This window comes from Polyodon spathula, chromosome 42 (assembly GCF_017654505.1).
Source record: "Polyodon spathula isolate WHYD16114869_AA chromosome 42, ASM1765450v1, whole genome shotgun sequence".
Lineage (NCBI taxonomy): Eukaryota > Metazoa > Chordata > Actinopteri > Acipenseriformes > Polyodontidae > Polyodon > Polyodon spathula.
In genome coordinates this window covers 1,153,856-1,175,881 of record NC_054575.1, presented here as the reverse complement: position 1 = coordinate 1,175,881, position 22,026 = coordinate 1,153,856, and the positions used below count along the sequence as shown (strand labels likewise).

The following is a 22,026-nucleotide window of genomic DNA, read 5'->3' as shown; positions in this document are numbered from 1 at the left end:
AGGGGGTGGAATGGACTGCCTAGCCATGTTGTTGAGGCAGAATCATTGGGCTCCTTTTGAGATTAATCAGCAACTAGGTCTTGAACGAGCATTAAGGGGTGAAATGGTCTCCTGTCGTTATGTTCTTAAGTGACTAACAACTTGTAGGGTTAATGGATGTGTGCTCATGTTGTTCGTTACTAATTATGCAACATTACTGCTTCATAAAAAAGAGGAAATTGCATTTTAATGAAAAGGCCATCTGTCTTACATTAACTTGCTGTGGTTCAGATTGGAAGTTGCAATAGCAGATTTGATTAACTGGGGCTGGGTTAGTAAAAGTAAGTTATTTTTATTTTGCAAATGATCTTATTAATTCCCTTTTAATAAACCTTATTTATTTTGTAACATTAACAGTTTTTATAAATTGACACCATGCATGTAGGTGTGGGACAATGGAAGCAGGAATAAGATACTTTACTGCAATAATAATTGTCAAATAATATTTTCATCGTTATAATGAAGACAAGTAATTAGATATGTCATGGTCATTTATTTTCATGCCTTGCTTTATTGTTATTGCTGAGCTATTATAATTAGTAAGATAACAGAAGAAAAAGCTCTGAGCATAAGCTCTGAGCCTGCTAGAGTATAAATACTGGGCATAGAGGCAACAGACAGAACCTCCCACGAGCATTGTGGACCACCGGTGCCGTGTCTGAGGCTGTCTCTCCAGAGGTTCAGCTAATCTGATCAATTGCCTATCTCTGCTAAGGCTAGTGGCAAGTATTGTATTTAAACAATAATGCTCAATGTAGAATGTACTGTGGGTATTTTAAACTAATAAACTGTAAACATTGTTAATATTTGAAACATGGTCTGGTCTCATCCTTACAGCGTAACAAAGAAGTTTATTCCATGTTTACCTGACTATATAAACCTTAACAATATCACTACGCCCCCTATTTATACCCTCGCCCGTGACCCCTAGGTTAACGAGAGCATCCGCTCCTCCAATCCTCGGATGCCACGCAGTCTCCCGTCCGAGTCATTGTGCTTGGAAATCAGTGTGTGTGTTGCCATTTTCTCATTGTTTATCCTATCTTCTGTTGGCCCTCTTGTGCGTTTGTCCTCTTTGCATCCACGTTGTTATGCGAGTGCCCTCTTTAAACAATCTCGCAGCACTGAACGATGAGATCTGATCCCCACACTCTTACCCTCTTGCATATCCATTGTAATCTTCAGACGTCATCATTTCCGGTAGTTTTACTTAAACCTGGGATACTTCTGCAGTCACCTGTTCGCTTTCAAGTTTGGTTTAATTAATAGTAGGACCAAGTCGATTGAACATTTATTCAATCTCTGCTTCCATTTGTCACAGAGTTTAATCACATGTCTAATTACATCAAAAAGATAATCTAGACATTGGAATATGTGGACGTGTCAACCACTCAGTAATCAGAGATACAGAAAAAATTGGTACCAGTGTGTGAAAATGTTACTCTGCTCTGGGCTTTAATTAGGCATCTTAACCAACTTCTAACACATCTCATGCATTTCACCATTTGTGGCTATGTGTTCCTTTTCTTACTATTTTAAATTAAAGTCATGAATTAAATTAGACAATCACTAACTTGCAGTGTTTTTAGTTTCCCCAAGACATTTAGTCACGGTGGTCTGATTTCATGTGCAAAACAATTCAAAACAGAAGCAATGGGGCATTATAATACATGTGTACACTATTGTATAAACACGTCACCCTTTTGATACAACTAAAAAAAAAAAAACTAAATACAGACTCCAAAAAGGTAAACAACAGCGGACAGAGTTAATACAACACAGTACTGTTAAATAGAGGACAGGACATACCTTTTGAGGTTTGATGCATTTACTTACATCTTATTATTACCTACACCAGTTTGGATATTGACATCCAGCTATATTGAGTTTTACAATAAGTTCTTAACATTGAAGTCATGGTGGTTTAATCAATCTGCTCGTTCAATTAAAAAAAAAAAATAATAATAAAATCATAATAAAACAATCTGAATGCTAGTGCAAGATTCAAAGAAAACAAGGGGGGGGGGAACAGATATTTACAAATGGGTTCTTCATTTATATCTACAAAACGAATGTTAGTTCCACAAAGAACATTCCAGTTAATGTGCAAACTAAACCGAACAGCTGCTAAGATGAATTAGTTGTGCTCTTTTCCCAGGCGTGGTTACATATTTTGTTTTATCGTGAAATGTATTCACGCTCATGGATGTTAAACAGGGGGTACTGGACACTGACATGTTTATCCTCTGGGTTATAGAAGCACCCCTTCTCTTAAGGGATGAAGGAAGGGCAACTCAGTCTCAGTGTTTCAAACCTGTTCTGGACTGGAGGGGCCACCCTTTCAGTTAGCAGATGATACAGGGGTAAAAGTTCACTCTATGCTTCAAGATCGTCCTGAACTGATGGGACAATTCTTTCAATGAGGGGGGAGGATCAATCTGGAGGCACCACCTTTTCTCTGGAGTTGAGGGAAGACAAAGCCATTTTGTAGCTTGGAACGTTGTTTCAGGCCACTGCAGGGCACACTAGGAAAGAGTTGAGGTTTGATACAGCAACCTTAAACTAGGTCTCCCGATCTCCTGGAAGCAGATTTGAAGCCACTGTTCCTGAAATAAGGGGCTTTGTGCTCCCTCAGCTTTAGAGGATAAGGGATGTTGCAGTTCCTATTTTGAGGGCAGTCAAGTCAGATGTGCCCGTAAATCAGATCATGTCGGCTATGAAGCTCAACACATAGAAAATGGAGCTTTATCAGTGTGGGTGAGAAACACACCAAGAAATTGATCATTTTAAGCTTTGGCTACATTTAGGGCTTTTGTTTTTCGGGTTTTATTAATTGCATTTTTGCTTATTTTTAGCTATTTTTATGTAAATCGTTTTTTTCCGAGGCTTTCGTTTTTGATTAGTGTTTTCGGTTACTTTCCAAAATGCTTGAGTGTTTTTTTTTTTTGTGGCAAAATATGTACAGTAGTAACTGGACAGTACTTGCACACTTAAGTTGTACCTTCTTTCCTTTAGTGTCTTCCACAGTGAAATCCCTCTGGTCACGGACACATTCTTCTGGGGTTTTTGTGTGGAGACATTTCGCTACAATTCTGTTTTAAATCCTCCGTATCTTAACTAATACACGTTTAAATCCTGCTACAAGTCTCCATCCTGACTGTAATCATGTTTTAAATCTCGCAAGCGCAGTCTCCAACAGAAAAAGAATGCCCCTTTGTCTAATCCTTTGTCTAATTTCCACGCCCCTTTGTCTAATCTCCATTTGTGACCCCTGGTCCTTGTTTCTTTTTTCAGGCTGAAAAAAGAAACAAGGACCAGGGGTCACAAATGGAGATTAGACAAAGGGGAATTCAGAACAGAAAATAGGAGGCACTTTTTTACACAGAGAATCGTGAGGGTCTGGAATCAACTCCCCAGTAATGTTGTTGAAGCTGACACCCTGGGATCCTTCAAGAAGCTGCTTGATGAGATTCTGGGATCAATAAGCTACTAACAACCAAATGAGCAAGATGGGCCGAATGGCCTCCTCTCGTTTGTAAACTTTCTTATGTTCTTATGTTCTAAATGTCGTAATGTGCTGTCACTCAGTAGTTGGGGCGGGTTTAAAGTATTCAGAACGAATCAATGATAGCTACAAGTCAGGAAGGCGGGACATTGCCCAGCAGCACTGGGAAATGTATTTTTGTGGTAGGTTTTATTTTTTTAATGGGAAAAGGGTAAAGTCAACGTGAATTTATTAACCAATCCCACTGTTTCTTCTGTGCTAATTGGCTATCCACTATTTTTTTTTTTTAATCTGTGGTGTTTTAATCAGTTAAAACTAAAAATCAGAAGCCCTAGTTATAGTCATCTGGGCTATATTTGCAGAATTAACAGCTACATTTAGACTTAACTTACTATAATTTTGTTAATTGCAAAAGTTATAACAACAATAGTTTGAGAATTAAAAAAACACAACAAGTAGATGCCAGTTAAAAACGCCATTTTTTTCTACAAAAAAGTAGCCTGTCCTCAAATTAATACAATGGCTCTTAATGGTTAATGTACTACAATAGGTTCCTGAGATTAACCCTCCCTGCCCTGCACAGAACCCCTGCATTAGACGATAACTGATTTTCCAAGATTTTCAGCTCCAGTGGTTTGATTTCATATGCACAACAAAATCAAAACTGCAGAAGCAATGGGGTGCTCTAACACATGCGCACGCTGCTGAACTACAGAAGCAATGGGGTGCTCTAATACATGTGCACACTGCTGAACTACAGAAGCAATGGGGTGCTCTAATACATGTGCACACTGCTGAACTACAGAAGCAATGGGGTGCTCTAATACATGTGCACACTGCTGAACTACAGAAGCAATGGGGCGCTCTAATACAAGCGCACGCTGCTGAACTACAGAAGCAATGGGGTGCTCTAACACAAGCGCACGCTGCTGTACGTACCGTGCAAATGCAAAAGAGCTGTGCAAATCACGCTCCAAGAGAGCAAGTTTATGACGTTTGCAGAAATGCCTCTACTGAAAACCTTTGCAGGGGGGGAACGGGACCTAGGCAAATCACTTAAAAGTTATTTTCAACAGCGGCTTCCCACCACACACAGACAGAATCGGTCAATCCAGTTCCAGCCCAGGGCTTTATTCCAGACCCTAAAGGGTTAAACAAGACCTGCTGAGGGTCAATTACGGATTTTAGGCTACAACTGGAACACAGACACTGTATGCAAGATGTACAGATTATGTTAAAACATGTATCCGATTTTTATTTGTGAACTATTTACTGTTTATATATATATAAACAGAATACCCAGGGAATGTTTAAGGAGTGTTTATTTCACTTGTATCCTGTTTGAAATGTGAAACGGTGACTTTGATCAGCAATGCCATAGAAGCCATATATATTGGACCATAAGAAGAAGGGGATTCCTCAGAACTTTACCAAGTGAAAACTCCAGGCTGAATTGGTTAATTACTTAACAAACCTGTAAGGTTTTATGGTTTGAAAAAGAGTACTTTGAGCACAGATGGGGGGGGGGGATGTGCACAAGTAAGCTTCTGGGTGTGGTATATACAAAGGCAAATACCTACAGCTTCTGCTTTTCAGTGTTTTACCCCAATCTTTCTACTCTCCTTTAAAAATGGAATTGATAACTATTAAGCCATTCATGCACCTCAATCACAACTGAGAAACGCGTGACTAGTAACACTATTGTTTATTTTCAGTATCTACGGCATTCAGGTCATGTTGCTAGGTAGAAACACAAAACCACTGTTCTAATTCAAAGTTTAAATCTCTCGATAACCTTAGTCATTTTAAATGTTAAACACAAGCTTTCAGACTGACCTGTTCTCTCTAAAAAAAGAAGTCACAGCTATACTGCGTCACTGTTAACACAATAGCTGTCAGTCTCTATGAATTTCCTTATTCCCACCCTCCCGAGCCACTGATTTGTTAACGTCGAGACTGAGCCTGCCCCCGGGATCCATCGCTATTGGCTAGAAAACTTGTCAAGTCTTCCGTTCACTGTAACTGCAATGCTACACTAATGCAGGTGACCGACTGGAAAAAGTAGGGCAGTTAGAATAAAAATAAGATGCTACACACTTGTTAATCGCGATGAACATGACTGGAGACGAAACAAAGACAAACTTCAAATGCCGGAAGAAATATGAGCTGATAGGAGGAAAGTGTTTATGGCCACACAAACAACGTAGAACACATTTTGTTTGAACGGAGTACTTTGAATGACTTTACTATATACAGGAACCTGTTCTATATGTCAGTGCAAGGCAGTGGCACACTTATAAAGTATAGGAAAGAAATGTTCAGTAAAGCAAAGATAACGTTCTTGAACTTGTATGGGTACTTGATAAGCTAAAACAAAATACTGGTAGGTTAATACAGATGTGATATGGGATGTATAACTTGATTATTCTTTCTTCATTATTCTTTCAAGTTTTAGACGTTTTGAACACTCGGAATAGTTTGTAGCAGTTGAACTAAAAACAGTAATGGAATAAAATGTTGCAAACAAGGGTTATTTCGCAACGAAACCTGGGTATGGCTTTATTTAGGGGTACCGAGCACATAGGGGAAAAAAAACAGTTGTAAAAAAAGTACTTTAAAACAATTTTCAACACCAAAAGAATTTTTGTGACTTCAGGTTGTTTTTGTCCCGCTCTATTCGCTTATGTCAGTCACAACTAGATATTGCTAAAAACATACTAATTTTTAGACAATACGAGCATTTAAGATTGGTTAAATCTAAATTTTCGGGTAAATCAACCAAAACACTTTATTAGTTAAAATGATACTTGTTCAAAGTGAGTAGAACGATTTTCATCCAATGTTCATATTTCGGGTAACCCCCCCATTAAAACTTAAAAGATTTTCTTGAGTCTTCGGAGACATATGGGTTACGGTTCTCATTTCCCAATGCCTTTGACTGGAAGACTTAGACCCTGCCCCTGCCCCTGCCCCTGCCCCTTCCCCCCTCCCCCCTCCCCCCTCCCCCTCCCCCCTCCCCCCTCCTGACCACCTCACGAAAAGGCTCTCTCTTCTGTTCCTCGCTCTGTTCTGTTCCCCTCCTGAGAACGTGCTGCTGTTTTTATGCAAAGTTCTGCACTGGCTGGCTGACCCTCATACAGGCCCAGTGGCACGCTCGGCCCATGCAGATGACCGCCAGTAGAACGACCGCGGCCCAGGAAGCGTAGATTCCACCATACTGCCGAGCAGGCTTCCACGTGCCAGCCTGAGAACAAAGAATACAGGCCGTGAGACTTGATATACTGCAATACACCGCGTCTTTGAACTCATCTTTCATACACGCAGTCATTTCCGCTTCAGAGTTTTAATATACAGTCAGCACTCTGATATCCCTTACCCAGGTACACATCTGTTACCCAGATATATAACAGCCATTAACAATCCTTTCAATTGACGTAAGGCACGACAGAGTCAGAAACAATGCACAATTGAGATGCAAAAAATGCACAGTAGAAACATGCAATACTGTCCAAGACTTTTACACTTAAAACACTAACCCTTAGCGGGCATTTATTCAGCCACTGTCTGGAGCGTCGGGTCCAATTTATTTTCACACGCGCTGTTTAAAAGGGTAAATCTTGGGGAGGCCTTCGTCCAGCAGTGGATTGAAAAAGGCTGAAGATGAACAAGTATATATATATATCACACATGGAATGACAATTGACTTACTACAAGGCCACCGGCAGTGATGACAAACAGGAGACCCAACAAGAAGCACCACAAGCATCTCTTACGAGGGTATCTTCTCCCAATCGAGGACCTGCAACACAGCAAGATCATTAAAACTACAAACAAGCACATTTACAAAGAGATTCGCACCACAACCTATCCAGAATCTAACTGCAAAACTGGTTTACAACAGCAGCTACAGTTCCAATTTCTAGCGAGCCTTTTGTCACAAGGATCCCAAAGCGCTACACACACAACACAATTAAACCATTTAATTAAAAACAGTGCAATACGGAATTGAATAAAAACATAAAACAGTTTTTTTTGTTTTTAAATAAGATAAATACAACTATTAAAATCTAAAATACATTTTAAAATTGTTTAATTGCAAAAAGAACAACAAAAAAAACTACCTGCAGTGTAAGGCTATCTCCATGTAAGTTGGTGGTGGTGTTATTTCTATACATCTTTTCGAAAGCATTTGCTTCACTGTATTTGCTACGTTTATTATCTAGTATCAAGCAGCTGTATTTGTTAGCCACTGCTCTGCAACCACTTGGACCTTTGGGGTCGGAAAAAAACGAGGAAAGTACTTAATAATCTATTCCATAGAATAAACTTTACTGCATTTTCAGGAAAGAATTGGAAACTTCTTGACCTTCCGAAAGGAGTCTCCACCCATCAATCTCATACGTTTGACCAGTTAAATAGGTCTCTCTGCCCACAAACCCCTGTCGTTTCATTGTTTGGTCCCTGCCACCACCCTGCAGAGTGCCTTGTCTAGGGGGAATGTGGCCCCAAGTGCCACTTGTCCTGCCCGCTGGTTGTGCCAATCTTAATCACTGTATTGCATTCGTGTCAGCTCGGCCAGCATAGGGGCTTGGCTATCGAGCTCCAATGGATAAGGCCATGGGCCAAATTGTAATGTAAATGTATTCTGTATTTTTCGGCTATCATGTTCATGTTCCATAAGGCGTATCTTTCACAATCAATAAACTGTTAATTTTTCTAAGTGGATGTCTTCTTTCTGAAATATACCTTATTGTATAGTCCAGATGGCTGCTCGTGTTTCTGTTAAAAAGGGAATAGTCTCCCTCTGACTTGGCAATAAATAATCACAAGTGAATAATCACAGCTTTGTTAGTATCACTTACACTTTTCTGCAGTGCGGGCAGCGTGCTAATGTCCTGTCTGTGAATTCTGTCCACTGAAAGAAACAAGCAGCAAGAACATTTTGCATGTAGGTCTACGAAATCAGGGACTCAACAAAAAAAAAAAAACGATGACCACGATCTGTTAAATTGATCAATCCTCATTGCATAATAAGATAACACAATTGTAACTACTTTATGGCAAATTATAACAACTTTTTGAAAAAAAAAAAAAGTCGTCCATTTGAATTTTGTTGATGCAAAAGTATTGAACTGCACAAGTGTTATGTAAGAAAGGAACGGGAAAAAAAAAAAGATATGCAGATATTCAATAACGAAAGAGCACGGTGGAATATATATACACACACACACAGGCTCTCAAAAGTATTCACCCCCCCCTTGGACTTTTCCACATTTTATTGTGTTACAACATGGAATCAAAATGGATTCAACAAGGAGTTTTTGCCACTGATCATTACAAAAAAAGTCCATAATGTAAAATAAAATCTACAAATTGTTCTAAATTAATTACAAATATAAAATGGAAAATAATCGTTTGCATAAGTATTCACCCCCTTTGCTATGACACACCTAGATAAGCTCTGGTGCAACCAATTGTCTTTAGAAGTCACATAAATAGTTGAATGGAGTCCACCTGTGTGCAATTGAGGTGTTTCACATGATTTCAGGTTAAAGACGCCTGTGTCTGGGAGGTCCCACAGTTGGTCAGTACATTTCCTAACAAAAACTACATCATGAAGACAAAGGAACATAATTGATCTGCCTAGGGGAAGGGAAACCCCACGTGCTGTAGCTTTTAAAACCAGACTGAAATATGTATTTTTATATATTCTTTTATTTTTATAATGATCTTATTTATCCTAAAATGACTTTTGCAGATTTGCTACCTTGTTTTTGTTTCTTCCGTTGTCTTATGTTTTGACTGTTTTATTGCATTTACTGCTTTTATTGTATTCTCAGCTTTGTATACTCCTTGTCCATTTATTTATTGCGAAAGGTGCTACATTAGATAAAGATTGATTTTTGCGTTATCATTTTGTAGTTTCTACGATAACATGATGTTAAAAAATCAAAATTGTGTTCATATAGGTGTTTTTTTTTTTTTTAATATTTGATGCAAAACTTTTGGCCACAGCTGTATCACTCGGTCTCATAGCTCTATGTTTTTGGTTGCCCTCAATATAACAAGTTCCGGCAGGACTGAAAACCATTTAAAGAAAGGAGCGCGGGCAGAGCGTACCAGGAAGGTGTTTTTGCAGTGCCCGCAGGTCACCCTCGCTCCCGCGGGCCCTCGCTCCCGCGGGCTGCGGTTCTGGGGTGGGTGGCCCGGGGAACAGGACCCACCCACCCGGCCCCCCTTGTCCTGGGTCCAAATAATGAGCAAATGACTTCAATCTCTTGTTTTACCCCCCCCCCGTCATAGGGATTTCAGTGACGTTTGAAAGAAAAAGCATCAAGTTTATTCGTAGATTTTGGATGTTAAACTACACAGATATATTTATTTCTAATATCAATATTATATATATATATATACATAATGCTATACTGTTTTATAAGGACACATAATCGATTGACAAAAAAAGTTCCTGTGACTCCTCCTAGTGTCTCCCTGTCACTTCTGACTTCTCACAAGCCAATTCATTTTGTACTGGGAATCGCAGGTATGTGGTAATACTCATACATACACAGTATAAAATATTGAAATTGAAAAGTTTTAAGATACATTTTCTATTCATAAAAGCCTAAACTGTCTCAAATATTGTGTAGCTTACATGGATAATAAATATAACTATTAATATTAATAATTTATTGTTTTTCCCCACCACTTGTATCAAATCTTCTGTTGACCCTCTTGTGCATTTGGCCCCCTTTGCATCATTCTGTTATGTGTGCGCCCTCTTTAAGCACATTCATTTTTAATATGGCTCACATCTCATAGTGCTCAACCACATGCTGAAGAGGCTTGAACATGGAGGTCGTGTTAAGAATGAAAAAAAAACAAGAAGCAGGAAGAATTACCTTAAAAAGTGAGGATTATACATGGCAAAAAAGGAACTGTGGCAATGGACAAGTTCTGCAAATACACCCTCTGGCAGGGACCTTAAGGCGAGACAACTTTCTGTAGTAAATATTACATTTTTGCCCGTCCCTTGTAAAATCCACACAGGAAAGTCAAGCACTAAAGCCCTGGAGTCTGTAAAGGTGAGGAAGCATAAAGACACTTTTCAGGAACATCGGCTTGAAACCTCGTTCCGGGAGACCTAGTTTGAGGCTGCTGTATCAAAGCCCCAAGTCTCTCCTGGTGTGGCGTGCAGTGGCCTGAAACCTAGTCTCCTGAAACCAAGTTCCAGGCCACATAGTGGTTTTTTTGTTCCTACAGCTTTACACGGTGGGGGGGGGGGTAAGTTACTCACCAGTATGGACGGGGGCAGGCTATCCTTTGTGACGTCACTTTACAGATGAGGAGACAGTTGCAAGGACAGCGCACGTACTTCTTCCCAGCAGGAGCGTTCTTTATGGGCTAGAAAACAAGAAAGACGAGGGTTCAAAACTTTACACATGCTTCAGATGCTCAACGCACAAAGGAGCTTCAAGCTTTTGGATTCCGTTCTAATGGGTTTATTCAGCACTCCAGATAAGGCCGTGTATAGGGTACTTACGCATTGAAAAGACACGAATGATGTACGACATTTAAATTTGATGCGGAATGAATAGGCATAGCAATTCTGCCGCACAGAGCTGGAATTAAAAATGAATAAATAAAAAAAAAAAAAAAAACAGTTTCTGTGTTTGCTTCTCAGCCACATTGCTATCAATAAAGCAAATAAGAATAATTGTTGTTTTATTACTGTAACACCAAGTTTTTGTACCAAAAAGTTAAAATGTCAGGCTGCAGTTAATGCATACCCCACATGTTAGCATTAACCCTTTGCTGCCTAAGCAGAATGTCCATATATGGGCATGCACAGGACCGCTGAGTTTTAGCTCTTGCATTTTGACAACCTTAAATCGGACATTAAAACACGACATATCCACAGAAAGGCATTACCTAGCCATTTCTAATTATAATGTAGTTTGTTGGGAATGTTTTTTTTTTTGCTCTAAGCCACAGCCCCAAAAAAATCATAACAATTAAAATAACTTAGAACGTTAGTTGCGAGCATTTCAGATTTTAGTGTTGAAGAGCTACAAGCTCTTTTTTATAGGCACTGTCATCAATTATATGGAAGAGGTCCAGACTAAGCAAATAAATAAATGTGGCCTATACTGGACTACTGCAATAAATGTGGCCTATACTGGACTACTGCAATAAATGTGGCCTATACTGGACTACTGCAATAAATGTGGCCTATACTGGACTACTGCAATAAATGTGGCCACCACTGTAAAGCAAACAAATGCATGGCTTTCACTTTTGGCACTGTATATTTCCTAACTTTCAATATTGTTTTTCATTATGAAGAAAAAAATCATTTATATAGAAGCTATAGAATTCAACAGAATCACAAACAGCGAATAAAAAAAGTCTATAGAAAACTGAACAATATGGTGATCAGAAAGCAGCAGTCAAAGACAATGGGCTGAGACAAATGTGGCCAGCACTGTAAGCTAGCGAACAAACAAATAAATAAATACAGAAGTAATGCAGTGTGGTGTACCTATGGTCAAAGTACAAGCCTGCTCTCGATCTTGTCATCCTCCTCTTCCATTTCAAAATACGCGCTGTGTACTTGTTTACATGTATCTCAAAACTGTAGGGATACAATTTTTTTTGTTCCTAGTGCGTAGCTTTATCCAATGACAAGGCTGGGAAAGACTGATCCAATTGTCCCACGACTTCTTATTGCCGCTAGACAACCCGGAAGAGAGATTGTGCTATCAGGACTTAAGTCCTGAAATTAGAGCGCTCCAGCAGCACAGTTAAAGCACGCACAGTATCTCTTGAAACTAGTCATGACTTCAAGGCAACGTTGCATTTTACTCACCGTGTCTAAATCGGAGAGTAAATTACTCAAAATGACCCAAAACCTTATCTGGAGCGCTTGGTCTATTTCAATAATGCATGTGATCATTACCTGAAATGACAGAACAACTGTACTGCTTTTTGGTTTCTATGTAGGTCCAACTGCTCTTTTATAACTCCAGGTGACACTAATTAAACGACACCTGTTCTATCATCATGACCTCCTTGGATTTGTACTCTACACTTTGTGCAATAGACAGTGCCTAAGCATTCTGTTACTGTTTCTGGTTGCTGACTGCCAAGAGTGTACTGCAACACCAGGACTCACCGTGGCTTCGTTACAAACCCCACACTTGACGACATGCTGGTGCATTTTGCCCTCCACGCTGATGAGTGACTGGCACACGCGGCAGCTGATCATGGGGGCACTGCCGCTCTCTGGAGAGGTCATAGGGGAGTAGGGGGGCGGGTCTTCACCAGGCAGGACTGAGGGCTGCGAGCTGGAGAACTCTGGGAATCCTAAAACACAAGAGCAGCAAGCAGTCCTAATGGAGCATCACGCAGGGAAAGGTCAACAACAACTCACAGTTCTATAGCGCCTTTCATCACAAGGATCCCAAAATGCTTTACACACACAAACAATTAAAAAAAAAAAACAGTCTAATACAGAATTGGACAGAACAGAAATTGAATGGAAAAATGTAGTTTCAATTATAAAAAAATTAAATAAAAGAAGTTTGTAGAAATAGAACAGTCAAACACAAATTTAATAAAATTGTTGGGAGTCCGTGTTTCCCAGACAGAAGGCGGGGCATTCCAGAATTTAGGTGCTTCACAAGAAAACAACAATCATTGTACGAAGAATACTTTATTAAGCAAAAGCTAGAATTAAAAAACAGAGGTTCATTCACCAACTAAATTTGTAATGGTAAACCAGACAGGTAATAAATCAACAAGAAATTAACACAAAGTCTAGAACGCCTTTCAATCTTCATAAGAAACGCATTATATTACTGTCACAGAGACGGTCGAAGTGGACGGCATCAGAACCAGGAAAAGGAATGAAACACAGGACGGATGAAATGAAATGATGATGGCGCTGGCTGGCGCCGGTTTATTGTAAAAGAAAAGGGTTTAACAAACAAAAGACAGGACACGGCACTTCACGCCAAAATAAACAGACAAGCAAAACGAATAGATACGGACAAAACACAGAGTGGACGAACGCTACACAAACAATTGAAATCTATATTTACACTTATCTATCTTTCTCTCTCTCTCGTTCTCCACTCCCAAACACACAACAACCGCGAGTATGTGAAAACGTGCATCTATATATACTGTTGTGCTGGGATTCAATTACCAATTAATTATTCACTTGAATCCCAGCACGTGAATTAATAAAGTGAAATTCCCCGTGCTCACATATTACTACATTTTACTTGCACGTGAAGTGCTGTGCAATCCTCGTGCCTAAATACACATATACATTTTAAACACTCGTGTTACACAGACCCGTTCATATCCCGTGTACCAATGTCTATACACCAACATTTAAACACACCACACGCAACACATAACAGATAACATACACAGGGGCGGGCACTTTGTTACAATGTAAAATGAAACGACATATAGCACAACTGTTATAAGGTCGTTTAAAAAAATTTTTTGGATATAGGAGTGCTATATATATATATATATATATATATAATATATATATATATATATATATATATATATATATATATATATATTTGTGAGTTATCATCGGCTCAAATTCAGGACTTAGATATATATATATAATAATTTAAATCTTGACTTCTACATCTTTCAAAAAAAAATAATGTCACCTCAATCTTCGGTTTCATTTTAATTTAAAACTCTTGACTCAAAGTGAAAGGACTTTTTTTTTTTTTTTTTTTACAGTGAGTTAGAACTCCACAGCGTACCAGATAAAGTTGTAGGATCCAAAACACTTGGAACATTTATTTTTAAAAATAAATTCTGCGCTTCTAAATTATTAAGTTGCTTGAGATGCCTGATTAAAGCACAAAGTGTTTTAACATTTTCAAACAAGAGTTCCTATCGTTTCTATATCACTGACTGAAAATTGAAATTCTCACTCCAGTGGTTTTCATGCAGGTAGGTATATTTATTTATTGCATTTATATAGCGCCTTTTATACAAAAGTATCGCAAAGCACAGTACGGAAAATAGCAGAAAAAAAAGAACAAACCACTATACATTTGTATAGCAGGTCACACACACAAAGCTGCATACTCAGACCATAGAAATAATTATTTATTTAAAAAACAGTACACACAATACAAAAGCAGCAATTTTAAAGTTACATCAAAACCCACTAACATAAGAAAGCCATTTTATAAAAGTGTGTTTTTAGTCTTGACTTGAAAACTGTAACGGTCCCAGCTTCCCCGACAAACGAAGGCAGAGCATCCCATAATTTAGGAGCTCTATAAGAAAAAGCCCTCCCCCCTCCTGAGCTGCTTTTGTTGACCAGAGGAATAACCAGCAGCCTCACATCCTGTGATCTCAGAGTGCACCCTGTTTTAAAAAAAACAAAAAACTGACATACAGTAATCAAAGGTTACATGACCAGCGCTGTGTTTCCTAAAAAAAAAAAAAAAAAAAAAAAGAAAAAAAAAATTTTAGTGCAAAGTCACCATTCAGGAAGAAGATATCCTCTGTGCAATGTTTTGTTTCATTTCCCATTTCTGTTTGGGTTTGTTACAGTCATGACGGGAGTTTGTATGCTCCCCTGCGAAAAATCTTGCGTGCATGCAACTGAAACTTTGAGGGAACACAAAGCCACTTTTTTAAGGAAGAGTAGCTTGAAACCTGGTTCCAGGAGACATAGTTTGAGGCAACTTTGCCAACTTTCTTCTGGTGGGCCAGGCAGTGGCCTGAAACCTAGTCTCCTGAAACAAAGTGGCTTTGTATTCCCTCAGCTTTAGGGAAAGGCTGTATATAACAGGCCGATGGTCCACCAGAGCTTGAGCGGTTACTAGTAGCTGCTTGAACGCAAAACCTTGTCCTGAAGGATCCCAGTGACTCAGCATCATCAACATGGCTAGGTAACCCATTCCACACTCTCACTACTCCGTCTATTAAGAACGCTACAGTCGGGAGTCAGAGTTACAAGAACGTGCTTGTGCTCCACCTTGTAACAACAATAAAAGTGCACGTTGAATGGAATTATGGGGCAAATGCTTGCCATGACTAGTGTTCTGTAACTGGTCCCGCTGTATACAGAGCCTCCTTATAAAAAGGGGGAAGTACTGTACTATATGATAGTGCTGGAACAAATGACAATCATCAAACAAAACGCGGCTTGATGTGTATTTAGAGAAATATAAAATAAGATTACAAAAATATGCCACCTCAATGTTCTATTCATGTCAAGTTGTTAAATTTGCAGACGACACAAAAGTAGGAGGAGTGGCAAACACTGTTGCAGCAGCAAAGGTCATTCAAAATGATCTAGACAAGATTCAGAACTGGGCAGATACATGGCAAATGACATTTAATAGAGAAAAGTGTAAGGTACTGCACGCAGGAAATAAAAATGTGCATTATAAATATCATATGGGAGATACTGAAATTGAAGAAGGAATCTATGAAAAAGACCTAGGAGTTTTTGTTGACTCAGAAATGTCTTCATCTAGACAATGTGGGGAAGCTTTAAAAAAGGCTAACAAGATGCTCGGATACATTGTGAAAAGTGTTGAATTTAAGTCAAGGGAAGTAATGTTAAAACTGTACAATGCACTACTTAGACCTCATCTTGAATATTGTGTTCAGTTCTGGTCACCTCGCTATAAAAAAGATATTGCTGCTCTAGAAAGAGTGCAAAGAAGAGCGACCAGAATTATTCTGGGCTTAAAAGGCATGTCATATGCAGACAGGCTAAAAGAATTGAATCTGTTCAGTCTTGAACAAAGAAGACTACGTGGCGACCTAATTCAAGCATTCAAAATTCTAAAAGGTATTGACAGTGTCGACCCAAGGGACTTTTTCAGCCTGAAAAAAGAAACAAGGACCAGGGGTCACAAATGGAGTTTAGACAAAGGGGCATTCAGAACAGAAAATAGGAGGCACTTTTTTACACAGAGAATTGTGAGGGTCTGGAATCAACTCCCCAGTAATGTTGTTGAAGCTGACACCCTGGGATCCTTCAAGAAGCTGCTTGATGAGATTTTGAGATCAATAAGCTACTACCAACCAAATGAGCAAGATGGGCCGAATGGCCTCCTCTCGTTTGTAAACTTTCTTATGTTCTTATGCCACGGTGATAAATGAGTTTCTTTGAAAATGAGATGTGTCAAATCATTTCTTGAAGGATATGTATTACTCAGAAGCTACAACTGAAGTATGGTACCTTTTAACTCTGTCCATCTCCATCAATTTCCAACCCTGTCCACTGGTCTATTAATGCTGGCCAAAGAACAAAAGTGAGTCCTGTTGTGTGGGTACTAGACTGTAACTCAGTATTTTAAGTATAGTCTCACATATGTATTATACAATCACAACCTGTCTGTGCCAGTGCTAAAACTCAATATGTTCCTGAAACTGTCCCATATTATAATATATCAAAAGAGTAACTTCATTTTGTTATTGCGTTGAGCGACAAGAACACACAGAAACACTACACTAGAATAAACTATTCAAAGCTGAGGGAACATGAATGCTTGTGGTTTGGAACTTGGTTTCGGGGCCCTGCACGGCACACCAGGGGGGAGACTTGGGGTTTGATACAGAAAAGTTGCCTCAAACTAAAGTCCACAACTAATGTCTTTTGTTTGATTTCAGAGGACCTTTGGTCCCAAGTTCGGCGACATGGACTTTTTTTTACCGAAACAAGGGAGTCAAATTCCATTACCGTACTATTTGGACACTGTCTTCTAGTTTCTCCCAAACCAAAAATTTTTATATATAATCTTGTGGAAGTCAACCACTCGTTAAACTTTTTTTTGACGAAGTCCACTACAGTCGCGTTTGAGAGTCTATTGGTGGCCAGAGAAACAACCCCCCCCCCCCCCCCCCCCCCCCCAAAAAAAAAAAAAAAAAAACATAATTAAAACCCTGGCCCTGCCTACCCAGAGAGGAGATAGGCTGGGCGCAGTCACACCGGGGGTATGGCACTCGGGTTGGCTCAGAGGACAGAGAGTCATATCAGCTGTGTTGACGTGGTCGGGAACTCAGCACAAACGTTTCGGTAAATAGCAATTTCTGCAACAGAGGCGCAGATTTAAACAAACAAACAAACAAAAAAAAAATCGCAAGGAATAAAACACAAAGACAACATGTTTTAGACTCACACAACCCCCCCCCTCCCCCCCCCCCCTCCTCCTCCTCCTCCTCCTCCTCCTCCTCCCTTGTGCCTTTAAAATTAAGCAACACCTGAATTTATTTTTGAAAAGGTAACGAGTCAGTTATTCGTTTACGTGTAAGCATAACACGCACCGGCATGACAAACAATTCATTTCAAAGTGGAGCCAAATCGTCTTCAGCATAGGTAATGACACGGGGAGGGGGTGCATGATGCAAACAATGCCTAGTGTTGCAGGTACACTTTCCTGAGGTAGACAAGCCCAGACTGGAGTGAAATTCAACATTTTGGGACTGAAAGCATTATACACGAGAAACGAAACGGCGCGTACAACACCAAGTAGCACAGGCTGCAGGTTATCTGCGCGAATACTGCGAGCAGCGTTAATGAAAGGGCTGTCATTTTGCATAGTGCCCAGGAGGATCCCCCCCCCATCTCTCACGTTTGCATGTCGGGACGTTTCTCAAACCTGCGTTGCACATCGACCCCGGCCCGGTGCATGCCCCTGCACTAACCTTGCGGTTTGTTGGGAATCCCGTACGGAGGCGCACTCGGTAACACCCCGCCGCTTGCACCCCCATCGCTGAGATCAGAAAGCAGCGGAGATCGCTCCCCGTCCGCCATACCAGTGCCTACAGACAGGGAGGTGAATGCTGTGGCAGCCCACGGTGTCATGTGACGAGGCCCCCTGCACCCTCCTCATGTGATAACAAGAAGCGCCACAAGTCGCGTCTTTTGAGTGGAGGGCGGCCGTGTGCTGTCTTTGGACAGAGCTGGGATCAAAAGCAAGGGAATTCAGTTACAGATGTTTAGTTCCGCTCACTTGCTCTTCGTGGTTAACTTTAGTTTTTATACTGCAAGGGTATTCACAAACAGCTGCTTTAATTCTATAACAGGTGCATAACGCAGTTAATGGTAAGGGGTGTTATACAGAACTGTAAACCCACAAGAGATACACAGCATGACAGTCCAGACACAGCAAAACACAATAATAATAATTTACAAAAAAGCCGCCCGCATTAACATTAAGGTGAATGGCACCACTGCTAACCATAAATTAAAACCTCCTAGGAGTCAATTACATACCAAACTAGTACAGAGAGATAGAAGGGGGAAAAAAAAAACGAATTCCAGTTAACTGCTTCAAACCATAAGCGATGCAAACTACGTGTATCTTATTTCTGGCTTTTTTTTTAATCCCTTCGCCATCCTGTGTGCATTGGGTGCTTGTGAGTACTTAGGCAAATTGAAATAATTAGTTTAAATCAATCACTGCGTCTGTACTGGCTTTTCTGTGACCTGTAATGTACAGTCGGAAGTGGGACAAAGTCAGTGTTGCATTTTTACTTGGAATTACGTTGCTAAAATCTAGTTCCCTTTCAATGGAATGACAACCATTACCGAATGGGAAGAGCCCTCTCTGACCGTCAATCACTGAGCATATTGTTTTTTTAAAAACGGCAGTTTCAGACTTATTCTGGACCTCAGGGTCCTCGACTTGTTAGTCAAACAGAAGAAGTTCAACATGTTGACAGCACAGCGTATCCTCCAGTCTGTCCAACCGGGCGACTGGTTCACATCGATCGACCTGCAAGACGCCTACTTTCACGTCCCGCGCACAGAAAATATCTGCTCTTCGCCTTTCAAGGCAACGGCTACGAATTCTGCGTGCTGCCATTTGGCCTCTTGCTGGCGCCCCGCACATTTTCAAAGTGCATGGATGCAGCACTGGCTCCACTCAGGCTGTGGGGTATTCGGACCCTGAACTATCTGGAAGATTGGCTAGTTTGTGCGCGCTCTTTAGCACAGGCCGAGGCTCACAAAAAACAGGTCATATGGTAAAGCTAAGGCTCTCTTTATATCAACAGAAGAGCAACTTCGTACTGCCTCAGTCGTGTTCCTGGGGATAAAACTGAACTCTGTGAGCATGCGTGCCTCACTGTCGGAAGACAGAATTCGGTCGTTGGAAGCCACCCTCTCCATATTCAGAAAGGATGCTCTCCTACAGGTCAGAATATATCAAAGGTTGTTTGGGCTTATGGCAGGCGCCTCGAGAATCCTTCCACTAGGGCTGCTGAGAATGTGCCTGCTTCAAGCCTGGGTAAATACGCTCAAGGTGCACCCGGTCCGAGATCGGTACAGGCTGGTGCGAGTGTCCAGACAATGCCGGAAGACGCTGGAGTGGTGGCTCTGCCATGGCTATCTCTGCCTCGGATCTCCCCTCGGATCCCTTCACAGAAGGGAAGTGGTCACTACAGACGCCTCCAGCCTGGGCTGGGGAGCGGTCTGGAACGGAAGAGGAATAAGAGGTCAGTAGAGGGACATTGGCAGCAAGCGCACATAAATGCCCAAGAGCTGCAAGCAGTGAGTCTGGCGTTATCTCATTTTCGCCAGCAGTTGTCCAGCGCTGTGGACAACCAGGCAGCAGACCTCATGTCCAAAAGAGCTCCAGTCAGCTCGGAATGGAGACTGCATCCTCAAGTGATGAAACAGATTTGGAAGGGGTTTTGTACTGCACGAGTCGACCTCTTTGCCACAGTCCCCTATGGTTCTACATGGAGAGAGACGGGGTAGCTCACCCCTGGTCACAGGGGCTCTTGTATGCATTCCCTCCCCTACCATTACTACCTCTGACACTAGAGAGGATCAGGGTGGAGAGAGCACAGGTTCTGCTGGTTGCACCCAGATGGCCGAGGCGCAGAGCTGAAGACTCTACTAAGACATTATATTTGATTGTAAATACGTCAAAAAAATAAACACTTACATTTGTGTACCAGTCTATTTCGTCATGTGAACTGATAAACACCCCCTGTTTCTATAAATAAACGTGTCCTTAGTGAGGGTTAAAAATTAGGTTTCTGCGCACGCCAGCTTAGACTGACACATAGCCTATTTTAGATCAGTACAATATACCTAGCCTATGTGTTAAGCTTCTGCCTAAATATATATATATATATATATATATATATATATATATATATATATATATATATATATATATATATACCCCTGAATCGGGGGACAATCGGGGCCCCCGTGAATCCGAATCTTTTGCTTAGTATCCTTATGCATAGCACCAGCACTGCTTATGGGGTTATAACAATGAATGATAGATATGCAAACATTTATTTGATGTGCAAACATTTATTTTGCAAATACCTACTGTGTATCACAAACACAAAAACACAGGCCGGGCTGGGCAATCGCCTTCACTGATCCTATACTTTCGTTTTGTTTCTCCTCTGAACACCCACCACCCAGAGCAGGGAAAGCTGCAGGCTTTTATTTACTATGTCCGAGGGGTTAACTATCAATTCTCTCATTCTGCACGACTTTTAAAATTAGCAACTGGCAGAGGATAGGCTGCCAATCTCGCCTCTGCCAGAACACATCCAAATAAAAACAAAACAAACGCAGCCACGCCGTCATATTTAAATACACTAAAACACAAAAACAACCATGGCTTTCGCCTTCAAAACAATAACAAATACAATAAATAAATCATAATACATTAATACAAAATAACACAGGGGCGGAGGGGGAGACACCTTTCTAAAAATAAACAAAAGATATATTCAAACAGCAGGAGTTTCCTGGTGCCTTGCTACATAGCTGTATTTGTTTTTAGCACAGCTTTTAGAAAAACAAACTCAAAAGGGGACGAGGGCTTTGAAATGGTTCTCAGGTTTAAAATGGAGTCATCTTTTAAAGAATCTCACCAATGTGTGACCTTCACCATCTTAGACTTTATTAATATAAATATGTATTTCAACAACCGGTAGTTAATACACTGCCCACCTCAAGCTGTAATGATACGACAGTCACTGCTCTGAGCTAATGTTCAGACTGAAAAATTGTACAGTCCTGTTCATGTTGTATTTGTTCATACATGCAACAAAAGGGGGGAAATTATAACTAAACTGAATGGACATTTGTCATAACGTTTTTGCTAGTGTGATAATTCGGTCCATCGTCTTCTGCTATAACATATGACTATTCTTAACTGTGTGTTTATTAACGAAAAGTAAATTATCACAAACTCTGACAAAAGTGACATCTCTGGGGGCTGTAGTACTGTTGCAGAAAACCATGTTACAACATCAAGCGCTAAGAGTTTTACCCCAAGCTTGCGGAAAATGATGATCATTTTTGACCGCCCCTAAAGTAACCGAATGCATGTTGTTGGTGTCTTCAAGTTACAAGGGCAGAACCAAATGACAATGCAAAGTAGCCTGGTCTACATTTAAATATACAAATGTCTCATTAACAAAGAGGTATCTGTACA

At 40.4% G+C, this 22,026-nt stretch overlaps 1 protein-coding gene across 1 annotated transcript; it reads right to left on the bottom strand.

Moving 5' to 3' along the window:
- Positions 1 to 6,567: 6,567 nt before the first annotated feature.
- On the bottom strand, positions 6,568 to 18,404 carry LOC121305330 (type 1 phosphatidylinositol 4,5-bisphosphate 4-phosphatase-like). The gene is given in 7 exon segments (XM_041236940.1): positions 6,568 to 6,788; positions 7,253 to 7,343; positions 8,407 to 8,459; positions 9,665 to 9,728; positions 10,803 to 10,945; positions 12,717 to 12,907; positions 18,257 to 18,404. Coding segments are annotated over 7 exon segments (795 nt in total). The 5' UTR covers positions 18,366 to 18,404; the 3' UTR covers positions 6,568 to 6,644.
- Positions 18,405 to 22,026: the final 3,622 nt, after the last annotated feature.